Source organism: Lampetra planeri, chromosome 20 (assembly GCF_965212315.1).
Source record: "Lampetra planeri chromosome 20, kcLamPlan1.2.h2, whole genome shotgun sequence".
Taxonomy (NCBI): Eukaryota; Metazoa; Chordata; class Hyperoartia; order Petromyzontiformes; family Petromyzontidae; genus Lampetra; species Lampetra planeri.
The window spans coordinates 3,118,200-3,136,119 of NC_136126.1; the positions used below are offsets into that span (position 1 = coordinate 3,118,200).

Below are 17,920 nucleotides of genomic sequence, written 5' to 3' on the forward strand. Positions count from 1 at the left end.
AGGTTTCATGGGGGTGGGTGTACCTTGTGGGTTTATGTCATTTAAGATGGCTGTATTCGTAGTGTTATGCTTTTGAAACGATTGTGTGACATGCCTAGTCCTTGGTTTGGCTCTTTGTGGTGGCTTGGATCATGACGAGGGACAGCCGTGCGGTTCATGGTAACTATCCATTTGTTTTTCATTAGCTACCCCATTAAGTCAATTAGTGTCTCCCGTTTCGCATTCTTTCATGCCAAGTAATTGAGAATCACTACAGCTGTGGTGCGACGCATGCTTGCAAATCCACGTATTCAGAATCTGAACCTGTATTCAACTCGTCCCAAAGGCGGCTCCCCCTAAACTTCAATCATATAACTAGACACACACTCTACTCACCTGATAAAGCACACTCACCAGACACTCACCTGCCACTTTTACACCACTGACCACTCACCAGTGATCTGACACACTGTCCAGACACCACCACTGACCAGGTGCTCACCAGACACTAGCCACAGATTATACAAAAAACATAACAGACCTTAATGCGCTGTTTCCGATACTTGTTTGATTACATTGGCTAGCTATGCATCCGTGTCAAGCTGTTGCCGTGCGTACAAATTGCTAATGAAAGACACTCTTGCATCTTTACACACACACACACGGCATACTAGAGCGTGCAAAATTCAGACTCCAGTAATGTTCAAGTCTGATAAAACACGCGCTTTCATATAACAAACATGATAAACGACCTTTATTATTGTATACAACTCTTTATACGATGGTGCAGGGGCTGCACCGTGGTTAGCGCACTGCACCATGTGATCTCGGTAACCTGAGTTCGATTCCTAGACGCGGCCAACATCAGCCACGAGCGATATCTGGAACCGGTTACCTGGGAGCCTCCACTCCTCACCAGCCCGCTTCACTGACCAGTGTGGTGAAGTATGGTCAAACAACCTCCCCGCCCCATGATAGACACGATTTTGTGAGGCCTTCGCCCAGCAGTGTATTCACAAAGAGTTGTATTTGTAATCTAAAATGAGTTCACTCCGTACATACTCTTAGGTTTTTTCGGTAAAGTCACGTAGGTAAAAATAAATAATAAAAATAAAAATAATAGAAATAATAATGGAAATACAATTAATTTTACTTTTATTATTATTTAGAAATAAAATTAATTTTAATTCTATTATTATTTCTATTATTAATATTTTTATTATTTATTTTTGCCCACGTCACTTTACCGAAAAAAACCTAAAAGTATGAATCCTTGCAGTCACGAAAGCTTCAAATCTAGAATTCACTCCGTAAACTCACGACTCTATAGACTCACACTAGCTGCTTTCTGTTAAAGCATGCACACTTGAGATTAACATAACTATGTGGCAAGTGTTCAACAACGTGCATTTGGAAAGCCAAGGGCTGTCAATCATCTCTCTCTATATATAAATTTAGTGCAAGCCCCTGCAGTACACAGACACCCAAAGCCAATATCCCGTTTGCTATAAATACCACATTGTGTTCCGCTTATACAAGGCGATCCATTAATAAATGCCCCCACTGATTTCTGTCCGCCAATTTATTCTCACAGGTCGATTGAATAGCGTGAGAGCGATGGCTCCGTATCTTACAGAGGAGGCAGTTTCACGGTTTAAGACGTGTGGTGAGATCGGTGGGAGACGTGAAGAGGCCTTGAAATAAAAATGTAATTTCCTCCATACTGCAAAGTTATTTCGGTGGGGTATCTATAAGTGGATCAGCCCTGTATACGCCGTTTTCTCCCGATTAATAGACGTTCCAGAGAGTAAGACGCAACCCAAACAAGTCATTGGCACCGGTGTCAACACAGTTAGACAGCTTTGGGTCGCTGACACGCACATACGCGCGCACGCGCATATACAACGGATCACAAAACTTTTGTTTGAAAATAACAGGACAAACATCGGGGAGACAATGCAGCCGAGGTTCGTGCGCAGCTCAGTGCGATTGTGCGTCGTCGTGGTTAGACGCTCGGTGAACTTGATCTCAAAGGCATTACAGCAGAGGCAATGGTCAGCGACAAGAGACAGACAGACACATCGTCGCACAATTTGAAACAAACAATTTAAAAAAAGGTGGCTAAAAAACTCTCGTCCACGCATCGCTTTTGCGCGCACTCACCTGCATGTGCCGGCCACGCGTGTTGCAGGACGCACATGGCCGAGATCAAACTCAAAGCCGAGTTCCATCTTTTAGTCTTCCACTTCACTGTCGCGTGCCAACCCATACTCGCTGTGATAACGCAAACGTTGCCCTGCCGTGCGCACCTATGTTTCTGCTTTGTGAATTCTTGCACGTGGAACGTCTGGCGTGCCGGCTTGCTAACTTACTGGCTTGCCGACACAACAACAAAAAACCCAACTAAATCACAGTTAGTGGAACTTTAAAGGCTGCATTGGTCTACACGTTTCATATGAAGCTCCGCAGACGCGACCTGCTGGGGACTTGGCTATTTGAAAGCCAATGTTTATCCGCGGGTCTGTTCTGCACCCAGCCGGGGAATGTCCGCAACTTGTTACCGGTCGTATGGGTTGCAGTGCAAGACCAATGACCAGAGAGAGGGAGAGAGAGAGAGCGAGCAATACAAGCCACCCACCCAACCCACTTACAAGTCGGTAGGGACTATCCACTCACCACTCAGCCAACCACCCACCCACCCATCCAGAAATCTCCCTCCCTCTCACTCCACCTCCAGCAGCGCCACGCACAGGCATTCAACACTCCACTCATTCAAGCACCCACCCAACCCACCCAACTCGTACGCACATACACACACCTACCAGAGACTCCCTCCATCTAACGCACATTCACGTGCTCATTCACTCACTCGCTCACGCACCCATGCATCCACACGCAAAGACAAAGGTCACCCGTTATAGCCTTAACGGATTGTAGGGGCAAGTGTTGTTAGCGAGTACCTACGAAGGCCGGCACGGAACACCGCACCAAGTTCTCATTTGAGGCTGAGTCGACCTAAGCGAGGCGCAGGACCGGTTCCAGATAAGCGTCACTGGTGTCGAACCTGGGTTCGTAGCGCAGCGTGCTAACCGCTGCACTAGCGCTCCCCGCCACGCACACGCACTCACACCCACCCCAAGACTCTCTAACTCACATTCACTCACTCACCCTAGTACGAATTCACGCACTCACACCCACTCACCCAAGACTCTCTCTAACTCATTCACAAACGCCCCCATCCACTCTCACACGCACAGACACACCTACAAACACGCACTCTCATTCAGTCCCACAGACAAAGATTCTCCCAAGATCTTTAGGGCAAGTGCTGTCAGCGAGCACCTATGATGACCGGCACGGCTCACAAAAGGCCAACACCACGCTCAGCCGCCTTTGTCTCCCCAGTGCTGATGTTTACTCATTTGAGGAATTTAAGGCTGAGTCGACGTAGGGGGAGGTCCAGGACCGATTCAAATATCCACCACTGTTATTGGATTCGCGATTGAAAATCGAACTCTGGTGGCTTGGGTTCGCAGCGCAAAACGCTAACTACTAGACTACTGCCTCCCTCTGACACTTTCGGTGAATCCATCCAGACCCCCTCCAACCCACACGCACCCACCCCCCACCCACACACATACACCCCTTCACACTCAAACGCATACCCCTCCCCTCACCTCTTATACCCCCCCCCCCTTCATACCCCCCCCCCCAACCACACACGCACCACACCAACAATCCCACTCAGCCGGGTCACATCCCATACCTCGCAATGCGCCTCAACACGCAGCCGCCCACTCACCTTTCACTGCATTAAACGGACTGCATGAATTGTAAGCAGGGGGGGGGGCGGTCTTGTGGGCTATTGTCAGAGCAAGAGAGAGAGAGAGAGCAGGGGCGATCCATTCATCTCGAAAATGACCCTAACTCAACGAAAACAACGTCCTGTGTTTTTTTTTGTAAACGGAAGGTTTGTTGCCAAAACAGGGTTGGCTGTATCTTCGCTGGAGCCTTAGCGATGTTGGTAATTTTGATAAGTTTTGCAGACTATGTATCCCGTTAGAGGTAAAGAGTGGTGCTACATATATGGTAAAAAAGAGATCCCTTCGTCGATCTACTGCTGGATGGAGACCTCCCCACGTTGTGTCAGTCGTGCGGGTTGTTTGACCATACTTCACCATACACTGGTCAGTACTAGTTGGTGAAAAGTGGTAACCGGGGAGCTCAGGACCGGTTCAGATGTGACTCGCCATTGATGTTATCCGTGGGTTTAAATAGTCCAAGTGAATTTACAAAAGAAATACATAAAATACGCTGTGATAGCGACATGACAACAGGAACGGTTCTGAAAAATGTGTCGTTATAAATCAACACGCCTTTGAAGTTTGCAGTCGAGTCTTGAGGACAAAAATACTTTTGTTGGAGGAATGCCGTTCGCGTATCCCATCTCCAACGATTCCATTTACAGACGCCACTGGACACCCAGGAAACCCACCACGAACTCTTGTGAGAGACAGCAACCACACTTTGTGCCACGAAAGGACAACGTTGTAAAAAAACTGTTTAAAAACACCAAACAATGCAACGCATTCCGCGGTTATTAAAACGTGTCAAGAACAACATTTACAATATCTGACACGTATAATGGCAGCCCGAGGCTTGCTTCCTTGACCTTTTAGGTTAACCTATAAGGCTATCACCTCAATACATCTGGTAGGAATTTTCTTTGCTCAAATCAGTGAACTAAGCCAATTTGAAGTCTTAACCTGTCTGCTGTCGGCAACAATTTCTTAAAACACCATGAAGCAAACGGATTCCCAAAACTCCAGCCCATGCGAACCAGCAGCATCGAATGTGGATCTCGACAAATGCAAACGAAGCAAGGGCCGCAAGCGACTCGTGAAAAAAAAATAGGGGTGAGCCAAATATCACTTCCAATTAAAATCCTAATAAACATACAAGAAGTGCATTCACATAAAGAGAACATGAAGTGTAAAGAGAAAATTAACATTAAATGGAAATGCGTTCACCCCTATCCTATCTGTATCTGTCTTCCCTCATTTAACTCCATCTTTGTATCCTGTCGATATCTCTCATTTCACTACATCTGTCTCAACTCTGTCTCTTCTTTAGTCCTCACTTCAGCTCTGTATTATGTCTAAACCTATCAGACATCCAGTAAATGTCAATTTCTTGCCTAGATTTCCCATCATATTGCTCATTTGCAAATGGGGAGGCCGAAATATTATTTCTGCTTTGGGCCCCCAATGGGCCAGCACCACCACTGCCCAGCATTCAGGATTACATTTGTGATCTTCTTGGTTAATACTGTACATATGTAGTCAATTAACACACTGCGCGCACCTTATGATTGCTCAACACATACCACGTGGCGTATAGTGCACACACACACGTACACACGTATGCATACAATATTTCTTAGTTTAAATTAAATCAGCAATCAATACCTGCGAGGTACACACACGATTTCTATGTTAATCGATGCTTTCTGCATCACGTGGTGCATACACACGCATAAATATATAACGAAAGGGTTTGAATCAATGGCAAGGTCATGTGGTGGGGTAAAGTGTGGGTATTTTCCATCACCAATACACATCTTCCAAGACTTCCGGACAGCACGCAGTAGGCCAAAATTCCCTCGAGATGGGCTCTCTAGATCTGTCTAAATTTAAGGTACTTCCACCTATGAGCAATTGCAGGGCTGCGCCTTCATCTCCATATATATAACATGGAAATGTGTGAATGTGTGTCTGTTCAAAACGTTTAGCGTACTTCCCGACATGCAACAAACTTGAAATTTGCCATGTGGGTACTTTCCTGAGTGTACACCATGCAAAAATTATTAAAATACACTTTTGTGTTTTTTTTATTTGGGGGGGGAGCTCAATAATGCATATATTTTTTGCACGGCTCGTGAACTGTGACGTCAAATCTGTCATGTGACCCGCGCATGTGGAAGCGTAACGCATTGTAGTGTAGTGGTTAGCGCGCCGCGCTACGAACCCGGCGACCCGAGTTCGATTCCCGCTCACGGCCACTACCGGTTACGATTATTTGATCTGGTCCTGGGCTTCCCCTAGGTCGACTCAGCCTCAAACGAGTAACTGGTGTGGTGTGTGAACATTGCCGCTGGGGGGACAAAGGCGGCCGGGCGTGGTGAATCCAAGTCCTGGGCGAAGCCGGGTAGAAAATCTAGTCTTGTATATATGTACGCGTTCATAGGAGGAAATCTCAATAGAGGGGGAATATTGATTACGGCTAAAGACAAGCTTCTGTCAATTCACGTATTGGCCAGTGTTTTCACCAGATTGTTGGTTACAGTGTTCCAATGTGTCCTTTGCCGATGTGTTTTTGGCAGATTGGTCAAGATGTGAATCTGGCACGGTTTAACCTGCTTAAGTACATTGACGGGAGGACCCCCTGCTAATAATCAGGCGTGTGCTGCGAGGTGGTCAGTATATAGCAGTACATACATGGATTGTTGCATCTTTCTGTGCGGAACTTTGAGCGTTACCATCTCGTATTCGTGGGTCTTCGACAAACTCCAAGCTTCCCCCCACATGCAACAAACTCGTGAACGGATTGGCCAAACATCCATCCCAATGGAGGGCCCACTTGATCAGGGATGACTCGAGACTCAATATCATGAATGAATGAGGTTTTATTTCATTACATCTCTTAACATTCCTATCGAACAGCGCAGGGCACACAGTCTAGATAGCAGATACATATCTAAAAGTCAGATACATAGATCTCAAATACATATCTGCAAATCAGATACACAGATCTCAGATACATATCTATAAGTCAGATACACAGATATCAGATACATATCTATAAGTCAGATACATAGATCTCAAATACATATCTACAAGTCTCCCAGCAAAATTTCAACTTTCGTTCAACGTTGCACATTTACTGGTCTGTGCCAGTACTGAGTTTTGCATCGAGGTTTGCGTCTCTTTTTTTTAAGAAACACAAAAAGAACTTAAGTGATTAAAATATGCCCACCTGCCCTCGTTTTACCGGGAAAGTCCGTGAATTGGCATCCCTGTTCAGGTGGCAACAGCTGATTTGTTCCGATCTCTGCACGGCGATACGGTGCTCAGCTTTATCATGGCATACTGCAACAGTTTTGACATACCTAACGTGATTTAAAGCTTTCGTGACTGCAGGGATTCATCTTCTTGGTTCTTTCGGTAAAGTCACGTAGAAGGGAAATAATAAAATAATAAAAATAAAACAAAATACAAATTCTCACGACGTTTCGGCCACAACACAAGCAGCCGTCCTCAGGTGAGGAAACAGAGCTGTCGGAAAGACAGCAGAAGTGTCCTCTGTGTCTTTCCGACAGCTGTTTCTTCACCTGAGGACGGCTGCTTGTGTTGTGGCCGAAACGTCGTGAGAATTTTTATTTTATTATGTTTATTATTTTCTTTCTACGTGACTTTACCGAAAGAACCAAGAAGATGAAGACCTAACGTGGCTTGAGAAATGTGTCCGGGTTTGGTCTGTTGCAAAAGCCGGCAACTATAGTCCATATTTAAAACACCTAAACCTGGTCTTGACACAGCTGTAAACCCAATACGGTGAACCCGTTTTGTAGTACAGGGGAAATTGAGTTTTAATGTCCATACGGCGTTCAGCCGTTTCAATCCCTTACAACAAAACATGCCTATGTGTTTGCGTTTCACCCTTGTGATGGGACTTTGTCGTATGAAGGTTGAGATGTATAAGGACACGGGGTGACCAATATGGTCTGAATTGGTCTGTTAAAAAGGTCGGCACTGAGAAGGGGCTGACAGGTTTTGCAATGAACTGCACTAAACACTACTAAACATTACACTACTATACCTGTTTACCCAGTTTACCCCGTATTCTTGTACAGGAAAATTGCGTTTTCAGGTCAATACGGCGTACAGCCGTTTCAATACGTGCAAAAAAACATTGTCTATTTGTGTTTCTTCCTTGTGATGGGACTTTGTAGGATGAAGGTTGATCTTTATATGGGCACGGGGTGACCAATACGGTGTGAAGTGGTATTTAATAAGTTAGTGCGAAGATAATTACACACGTGGCATTGGAACCTAAGAATTCGGCGAAACGATTACGTGGTGAAAAAGAGTTTAATATAATTCATTATTAAACACACGCGATAATCCCCGTGCCGTGTTAATGTAAAGCAAAAGATGTAACTTTGAGATTTGTTTTCATTAAGGTGTCAACACAAGCGCCGATGAGCTAAACAATGTCCGTCGTGAAGCATGGCAACACGATAACAGCCCGCTCAGTACTTCTCACCACATTCACCCACCGCCGATTCCACACCGATTAAAACACACATTCATGATGTAAATGACACACAGACAACCCCATACTGTAACCATAACTTTCTTGATTAACGCCAAAACAAACAAACAAAAAATCGTCTCTGTTATTCTCTTTATTGACGTATTTCCCCCCCTTAGTATTATTTCATTCTGCGACGAAAGCGCAACGACGCAATTGACCGCCAAGTCTTCGTCGTCGTGGTAGCGGGCAGCATGGCGCCTTACACAGGCAACTTCGACTTGGAGAGCGAGGTGTGTGCCACGGGAAACATATCCGTGAAGAAGTTCCGCTCCAGGGAGTCGGGCCTCACCGTCTGCCTGGCCGACGTCGAGGGCCCACTGGTCGGCGGACACTTCTGCCTGGGTGAGGCTCGCGACAGCCGTGACGAATTACGCGGGACTGGCGGGGCGCTTCTCCGGTCTGCGGCCTAAGTCGGTGGCAGTTGTGATGGTGGTTGTGGTGGCGGTTGTGGTGGTGGTGTGGTGGTGATGGTTGTGGTGGTGGTGGTGGTGATAGTTGTGGTGGTGATGATGGTTGTGGTGGCGGTGGTGTGGTGGCGGTGGTGTGGTGGCGGTGGTGGTTGTTGTGGCGGTGGTTGTTGTGGTTGTTGTGGAGGTGGTGGCGCGCTGTGAATGTATGCTGATGGGTGTTGGTGATCATGTTGTTGGTGGTGTTGTTGGTGGTGGTGTTGATGTTTGTTGGTGATTGTGGTGACGGTGGTGGTGTTGGATGTTGCTGGTGATTGTTGTGAGGGTGGAGATGTTGCTGGTGGTGGTAGTGTTGATGGTGTTGATTGTGGTGATGTTGGTGGTGATTGTTGTGATGGTAGAGGTGTTGCTGGTGGTGGTAGTGTTGATGGTGGTGACTGGATGGTGGTGATTGTGGTGGTGTTGATGGTGATGCTCTTTGATCATGGTGCTGGTGTTGGTGGTAGTCATGACACTGTTGATGATGATGCTGTTTACTGGTGATAGTGATGCTGTTGGTGGCGTTGATGATGGTGTTGATGATTATGCTGGTTGATGATGATGGTGTTGGTGATCTTGATGTTGATGATAGTGGTTATGTAACTGATGATGGTGATGATGCCCTTTATGTTGTTGGTAGTGATGCTGATGATGATGGTGGTGGTAATGATAATGATTGTTGTGCTGCTCTTCCTTGTGATGACGATTAGTATGCTAATGATGGTGCTCATGCTAATGTTCATGATCATGATGGTTGTGATATTGGTGCTCATGTTGTAAATGGTGCTGACACTGCTGCTACTGTTGTTGTTGATGATGATGTTGGTGATAATGATGTCGGTGCTCTTGTTACTGATGATGGTGGCCGTGCACTTCCTGATGATGATTATTATGGTAGTGATGGTGCTGAGGATGTTCATGGTGATAGTAGTGATGTTAATATCGGTGTTACTCCTGCTGGTGGTGCTGGTTATGTTACTGGTGGTAATGATGCTGATAATGATGGTGGTGGTGATGCTGTTCCTGATGATGGTGGTCATGGACTTCCTGATGGTGGTGGTGATGGTCCTAAGGATGTTCATGGTGATAGTAGTGATGCTGGATGTAATTACCAGCGAAACATTCGTATTCAAATTGTGAATGTTGTATATTTACTCTCCAACACACCGGTGGGCTGAAGTAGTAACTAATTGGCACGTTGTTTACGTGGCAAACTTTACTGGCTGTATCGGGTGGTGGAGGTTACGACACATTTCAGATATAATATTGAATAATATTGTTGGCAAAAGCCTACGTGTTAAACTGAGTAGTGATGTTAATATCGGTGTTACTCCTGCTGGAGGTGCTGATGATGGTGCTGATGCTAATGATCCTGATGGTGATGTTGATTATTGTGGTGAACGGTCTTGCCACATAAATTTGGCTCGATTACTATCTGGCCTAATCCAAAATTGAATTATTGTTAATGAATGCAAATGTAGTGTTGGATGAGAACTATAACCGATTCCAGAAGTTGACAAACATCAACGTTGTGTCAAACTATTAGGATGCCAGCAAATTTCCCAAAACTATGCCATGTCCCACCACGCAGTGACCACTCACAAAATGACTTCATTATCCAAATAAAGTCATCTTATTTTTTTTATTTCACGCACTTATTCTTGGAATTGTTTGCTGTTTTTTACGGACTTAATTTTTTCCCTCCAATTCTGCCTTAAGACGTACACTTGTGTTTCAGCAACGGAGGCTTACGATGATGATGGCCTGCCCCACACCTTGGAGCACCTTGTCTTCATGGGCAGCGAGGAATACCCGTACAAAGTGAGAGAACACTGACACTGCGCTTACTGAATTCTTTATGTCATATTGCAATCTTCAGGGCTTTGCAAATCTATTGCTGGATGAAGGCATCTCCACCCCACATTGGTTGGTTTTGTTTGGCCATATTGGCACCATGCTGGTCAGCGCACATTCGGGAATAGAGTATACCAGAATCCGGTTCATATTTTAATCGCCACTCAAGTTATCCATGACAAGGAGTCAAACTGAGGTCACCAGCTTCATAGCACTTTGTAGGAACTAATGCACCATCGTAACTCGCCCAGCACTCTTTACATGACGTCACCTTTTCATATTTAATCTTAAAATGATCACTGAAGAGTTCAGTTTTAACTAAAAATAAAATGTGTATCAAATTCATGTACCATGATAAAACTATTGTAGTGGTAATTGAGGGATATCCACATTGATGGTCCTGCATAACCTAACATAAAAACATTACATAATTACACATTATGTATCAAAATGTATCTGAGATAGCTGCAATTTTTACCATTTAGCGATGTTGTGAAATGCAATGCAAAGGTGTGAACTTTGTGACATTTGTCATAACATAACACACCGTAATAGTGGGCGCCGTTTTATTTTACACACAGTACATATATGGCTTTGTTGCATTTTCTGACACTTGAATGCAATACGTATCCTATGTTGGTGTTGAAGGCACTGCGATAATGTTTTCCTGTTCGTGTGCTGTAGGGTGTTTTGGATCTCCTAGCAAATAGGTGTCTGGCGCAAGGAACAAATGCATGGACAGACACCGATCACACGTGTTACACCATCACGACGGCTGGGAGTGAGGGTTTTTTCAACCTGCTGCCCATTTACCTGGACCACATTCTTTACCCGACACTGACGGTAACCAGTTACACGTGGATATCTTCGTAATTCGAAACGTCATTTGTCTCTCATTCAGCCTGTGAGTCACATTACGCATGTTATTTTATGGCATAACAAGGTCAAGTAAAGACTCGTTCTAACCAGAAGGCACCAGGAACCTATTGTATCCATGATGAATTATGTGCAACTTATGACATTTAACCGAGGTAAAATAATACAACTCCAACGGTTTTGGTAAAAATAGTAATATTTACGTCAATATAGGTGATGTGAATGTTTGTGGTGACTGTTTGTTGGAGGGAAAATCCCAATAAGGCTTCACACCACTCATGCCTTGCAGCCTTTTTGAGAATTGTAGATGAGAAAAATATTCTCCCCGTCTTAAGGATGAACTGGTGTTAGCTCAGTAACATTATGGATAGCCCATGCACATATATGTAAAGAAATAGAATGTTGTCAATCCACTGCTGGATGATGGCCTTCCCATGCCGCGTGGGTCGTTGGAGTTACTTTACCCTACTTCACTGGTTGGTGCTGGTTGGTGAAGCCGGGGAATGTATACGTGGGGGAATTAAATTATAGTACAGCATTCATATGTTCTGCAGTACCCTCTGCTGCCCACCATGTAGCCCCACGACCTTTAGCAGCCTCTTTGTGCATGGTGGTCACCCATCCACGCACTATCCAGGTGTAATTCTGCTTAGCTTGCAAGATCTGCCAAGATTGTGAACATTGTGTTTGATTTGGTCAAAACAGCTTGCTTACACTTATCAAATAAACGTACGAAAAAGGAAATGGTACCTTACGTCTGATTTTGTCTCTTTTACATTTTCCGTTGTGGTGCGCAGGAATCCAGCTACATCACAGAAGTGCATCACATTAATGGCGATGGGGAGAACGCCGGCGTCGTTTACTGTGAAATGCAGGCTCGAGAGAACACGGGAGAGAGCCGCATACATCGTGCCATGCTTAATGCAATGTACTCCGGTTGCTGTGGGTACAAAGTGAGAAGTGCACATATTTGCTTGGAATCACGGGAATGTTGACATTTTCCTTTTCGTCTGTTTGGTGTTAAATCGTGGCCGCATGTTTGTGTCCTTGCAGTCAGAAACCGGCGGGATGCTAGAGAACCTCAGGACGAGCACCTCGCATAAAAAGGTCAGCGTGCGAAATGCAACGTTCCATTCGTGTCACTTTTATTCCTGAGGCCCATGTGGAAGTGCTGATATTTCTAATAATGCTTGGCAGGTATGCGACTACCACCGCACGTTTTATCGGCCCGAGAATCTTTGCCTCATCATCACGGGCCAGGTGGACCCTGAAGAAGTTTTCCGGGCTTTGGATCTCACCGAACAAAAAATCAAATCAAAGGTGACTTCTTACCACTTCCTACGTCATGTATAAAGACACACATACAGACAGTCGTGAAGAATGCACGTTTTAATGATGTTCTAGAAGGCCTAGATAGCTTAGGTCTGGTACAATTTTTTTCCAGTATATTCGTATTACGAGAAATGTTTGTAAATGAAAATATGTTTTTGTGCCCCCAAAAAGAATCTTAAACAAATTTGGGATTTTTTTTATATTTTGGAGTGTTTTGAATGGTGCTGAATGAATATATAAAATCAGGTAATGGATACTTTTATTGGGTACTTTTATTTTTGAAAGGTACTGATAACATTCGGGGCGTGGGGGGGAGAAATAACGTATTGTTGTTGTTGAACCAAGGCCATCGCAACTATGTGGGTTGGAGTGGGCTAGCGGGATTGTGAATCTACGTATATCAAATCTTCAATAACGCATCATTAGTGAACCAAACAAATCGCTCCTGTGGAGTGTGACACTAAAACTGATAGAAAGCAGGTGAAGCCCATTACTGGATACTTATTTTAAACCAATGTCTATATTTTAACTTTTTTGTAAAGACTACTAGAAGTTGTTTTTCGACAAATGTATTATCATTGCTGAATTAAGCAATTTTTTTTTTTATGTTCCAGGAACCCCTGCCACCTCACGTGCGTCCTTGGCAGTCCCCTGTTCCTGAGTTTATAGACTTAACAGAGTCTGTGGTGCGATACCCAAGTGATGATGAGACAACCGGCATGGTGACCGTCGCCTGGCGGGGTCCAAACGCCAAGGTGAAAATCTTGCGTCCTCATAAACATACTCTTAGGTTTTTTCGGTAAAGTCACGTAGGTAATAAAAAAAATGTTTTGCATAATTAATAATAGAAGTAAAATAATAAATCACGACGTTTGTATTTTATTTATTATTTATTATTATTTTTTACCTACGTGACTTTACCGAAAAAACCTAAGAGTATCAATCCTTGCAGTCACGAAAGCTTCAAATCCTCATAAACACTTGAGATTGACACTGTGTATATTGGCGTTGGCAATTGTATCCTGAAGGAAGAAAAACCCATCCTGAAGGAAAACAAACTCCAAATTAGTCATGCAAATAATCCTTTGTAGAAATGTCATAGGTTGTTTGAATTTTGCTATCAAATGTAGATTTGAAGCTATGTTAATGGGAAAAAAACACTTCAAAGTTTCGGTCAAGAATGCCATTATGCAATCGATGTTTGAATGCAACATCAATGCAGAGATTGCTACGACTCAGCCCCTGGTTGTGAACGTAACGTTTTGTCTCTCTACCTAAGTGTCATCTGTGCTTCCAACAGTGTAGAAAATATAGCCTTAGTACGTTTAGACAAGATAAGAGCTATTGTGTTTTTTTCGCGTTGCCTATATGCTTCATTGCACATGTACTTAGTGAACACATTGGACAAGGTGTAGAGAGGCCGCTGTTTAACGGCCACTCGCTTGTTTCCCCACGCACGTACAATGTAGGATCTGTACAAGATGACTGCCATCGCTACACTTATGGAGTATTTGAGCGATACGGCCATATCTCCACTCCAGCGGGACTTGGTGGAGATCTCGGACCCGTACTGCAACAAGGTACCTTACCTTAGACCTTTGACCTTATTCGTTCTTGCACTCGACAGAACATCGGGCAAAACAGCTTAGAATATAACTTTTGGTTTTTCAACTAACTAAGCTGTGTCGTCCAATGAAATTCCAGTGACCTAAAATCACGTAATTATATGGCCAAATTTGTTTCCTTAATGCCCTCCACCACCCGACATGGCGTGTACATGTGTTTAACGAGCCAATTATAACTTTTTGGCTCACGGGTAAGTTGAAGATTAATCCTCAAACCAAATTTCGCACATGGATACAACATTTTGCTGGACGCCACATCAAGCATCATCAGGATAAGATTCCGGAATTCAGAATTATAATATAGGTAGTCAGACTAATGATGTTACCTGACCTGGCTTTTTAAATAGGCTTCTTTAACAGGTGTCTTTACCACACTGGAAGGACCAATCATTCACATTGGATATTAACCATTAAAAATTAATTCCAATTAATATTTAAAATATAATTTTGTTATTATGATTATTTTTTCTATCTACGTGGCTTTACCGAAAGACCCAAAGAATATGAATTCCTGCAGTCACGAAAGTTTTAAGTCATTATTTCCAGTGTTATTCCAATTTTAACTCTTTAATTATAATACAGTGAATATAATTTGTGAAAACCGACTTGTTAGGTTGTCGATTTTGTCTCTCCAATTCTCTCTTGGTCTTCCTCTTTTTCCGTCGTTGAAAAATTACTCTGTGTTTATTGACAGTCAGATTCTACAACCTTTTAACTTCCCAGTAGATAACTGTGAACTTATGACCGTAACAAAGCATTTCAGCCCGAGGTACGGTATTGACAAATTTGCCCCAAAGGCACCGCAAATGCACCAGGGTGTTTTTGTACACGCTGTCTGCATTTTTCATGTTATAGCCAAAAGCTATATGCCGGCTGAGGCTGCATCGTAGTACAGCAGCAGTGTGGTGTATTGTCATGAAGTCACTAATGGAGTGTATGGAGTGATGGCCTCCGTGGTTAGTCGACTGCTCGGTGAAGCTGGTGCCCTTAGTTTGATTCCTGGCCATGACTAACATGAGTGGCGAAGAATATCTGACACTGGACCTCTCCCCCCCCCCAACTCCCTTTCACCAACCCACACCGACCAATGTGGTGAAGTATGCTCAAACAACCTCTGTGACTTGTGTGGGAGTAAATTTATATTATTTAAAGCGAGGTACTTTTTTTTTATATAAGGAAAATTGCATACAGTGTGCATTAATGGGTGTAACGATTCTGCCCCCTTCTGTTTCAACGAATTTCCTTGAATTATGGCTGGGGTTCAATGCAAGACTCGTTTTATTTGTACAATGTGGTGTGGGAGAGCCCATTGCATACGACATGCACACATATCAACAATGTCGAGTCTTCCACATGCACTCTGACGCTTGTATCGCGAGGTTCAGATTTGACATAAGTTGACGCATTGTAATACCCCCCAAAATTCTCGATGAAAGTCATAATATCTGGGGTTCCTCCTGCAGGTGACCCAAAACAAAACACGCTGGGACACATTCGACATTCTGCCTCGGTCTGCTGGTAAAGATTCTGTGATTGTCAGTGCCAGTGTAATAACGTTCAGGAGGACTTGGACGCTGGGGTTGGAGGCACACTTATTTATTTCGTACAAGGTATGATACAGACCAGGACATACAACGCTGGAAGGGGTGTCGGCCCCTTCACCCGTCTAACTGGGAAGACACACACTAGGCTACCCCTAGCCTACCTCTCGGTCCTCCACTATCGGGCTAGGGGAGGCTAACTAGCCCAGCACTGGCCAACCGGGCTTACGGCGCCCGGAGTCCCCAGACTAGCTCTGACAAGAGCACCGGCTCTGGCTCTCGGGCCACGCCACTGGCTCAGTCCTGGTCGGCCCTGACAAGGGCAGCGATCCAGGGGAGTCCAGGGCTCTATCTAGCAGATCTTCCTTCTTCACTGGTTAAGCTTCATACATTCTGCCTCGAGCCCTCCGGCTCACCCCCTTATATACCAACTCCCCCACTGAGGGGTGGGGCCCCGGGGGATCCCAGCTCCGAGCCAGCCCCCCAGGCTGCCCGGTGCGGACGTCGCTGTGAGCACCCCCCTGTGCACAGACATAGCCACGCCCACTGTGTTTGTTTACCGTCTGATACCACTGTATAACAGCCCCTCCGTAACACCCCTACACCAGTATTTGAGGGTTTAGCTTAAATCACCTATCAGTCTTTGTCTGGCGTCTGGCGTTTTGCCAAACTGCATTTACAAATGTGCAGGAATGTACACTCTCACTGTAATGTGAGCCCGTATATGCCTTTAAATACCCAACGGTCACAATTATCACTGCACATGATATAATGACTGGATCTAACAACTCCGGTAATTCACTGTTGAAAATTCCACAGTCGTGCATTTTAACTTCTGGATGGAAGGATTTGTCATTTGAAAGGTGTCATTATCATGGAGTATGCTTTACATTTTAAATCAGTAATTAAAACTCTTCATTTAAACAGTTGTGATAATGTAATTAGGCACTCTCCTGAGAAACGTAATAAACCCTGAGTTTATGGACTTTGGAAGTGTCGCTTGCTGGCATGTGCAAGACACTTTCATAGATGTGTGGCAGGTTTTAAGTAAACGGTAGACAGCTCCGTGATGTATCAGTAACTGGACACGCCTACATGCATCTGGAGGGGTTATATGCTCTATTCTGACACTGATGATGCACTGTATACCCCGAGGATAGTGGACATTCCATCGTCTTTTGGTTATTTCTTTTGTAGGTTAACTTGTTAAACATTTGCAGGTAAAAAAACTCAGTGGTGTCAACCGTTCATGCGATAAAACTATTTACGTGAGCTTTAATGCAGCTTCCATTCATTCCTGCTGAACGTTATTTTGCCATTGTGAAAGTTATTGGAATTGTAAACATAGCGAGTGTCGTGTCGAATGTCACGTGAGTGTTCAACGTTTGGCTTAGTTCGGTTAACATAAACAAGGAGTCAGATCGGATACGAAAGTCGTTTTCAAGAGGGGGGGAGACAAAAAGTTGTGATGACTGGTAGTTTTTTTTGGTGTTGAAATGTTATTTTGTTTTCTTTCACCGGCATAGGTAGGTGGTCCTTGTGTACTCGCCGCTGCCCGCAGTAGAGAGAAAATCCTCTTAGATTTTCACTGTAGGTGATTTATTTGATGCCGCGGTAACAAAGTGATGAATGTCAGCACCGGTTGGCTTGCGGCCATTGGCTTGACATAGCACGGCGAGAGGTGGAAGGGACATCAATCACATAATCAGCATTGGTAGCGGTTGCACGTTCCAGTCTTTGGGGCATTTTTCACTCGCGCCCCCTTGCCCGTCCTCCTTGTCTTCAAAGTTGGGACAATCGGCGCCCTTCTGCGAGCGGTTTATCTCTCGAGGTGGGGGTTTTCCGAGCGCTGCGGCGATCTCGAGTCGTGTGGTTTTTTTATTCTTGCAGC

The 17,920-nt window shown here is 44.5% G+C and overlaps 2 protein-coding genes across 2 annotated transcripts in view; one reads left to right on the forward strand and one right to left on the reverse strand.

Annotated features, from left to right (window-relative positions):
* LOC144724284 (collagen alpha-1(XI) chain-like) overlaps positions 1-3,102 on the reverse strand; it is a 165,860-nt gene extending 162,758 nt beyond the window's left edge. The window contains exon 1 of the mRNA XM_078603271.1: positions 2,143-3,102. Within this exon, the coding sequence (XP_078459397.1) occupies positions 2,143-2,248 (106 nt within the window). The 5' untranslated portion in view covers positions 2,249-3,102. The remainder of the gene's footprint in view (positions 1-2,142) is intronic.
* A 5,403-nt stretch (positions 3,103-8,505) lies between these two features.
* The window catches only part of LOC144724278 (uncharacterized protein C05D11.1-like), a 40,580-nt gene continuing 31,165 nt past the window's right edge, over positions 8,506-17,920 (forward strand). The window contains exons 1-8 of the mRNA XM_078603263.1: positions 8,506-8,697; positions 10,540-10,622; positions 11,340-11,498; positions 12,329-12,484; positions 12,585-12,638; positions 12,729-12,851; positions 13,478-13,618; positions 14,333-14,443. Of these exons, the coding sequence (XP_078459389.1) occupies positions 8,547-8,697; positions 10,540-10,622; positions 11,340-11,498; positions 12,329-12,484; positions 12,585-12,638; positions 12,729-12,851; positions 13,478-13,618; positions 14,333-14,443 (978 nt within the window). The 5' untranslated portion in view covers positions 8,506-8,546. The remainder of the gene's footprint in view (positions 8,698-10,539; positions 10,623-11,339; positions 11,499-12,328; positions 12,485-12,584; positions 12,639-12,728; positions 12,852-13,477; positions 13,619-14,332; positions 14,444-17,920) is intronic.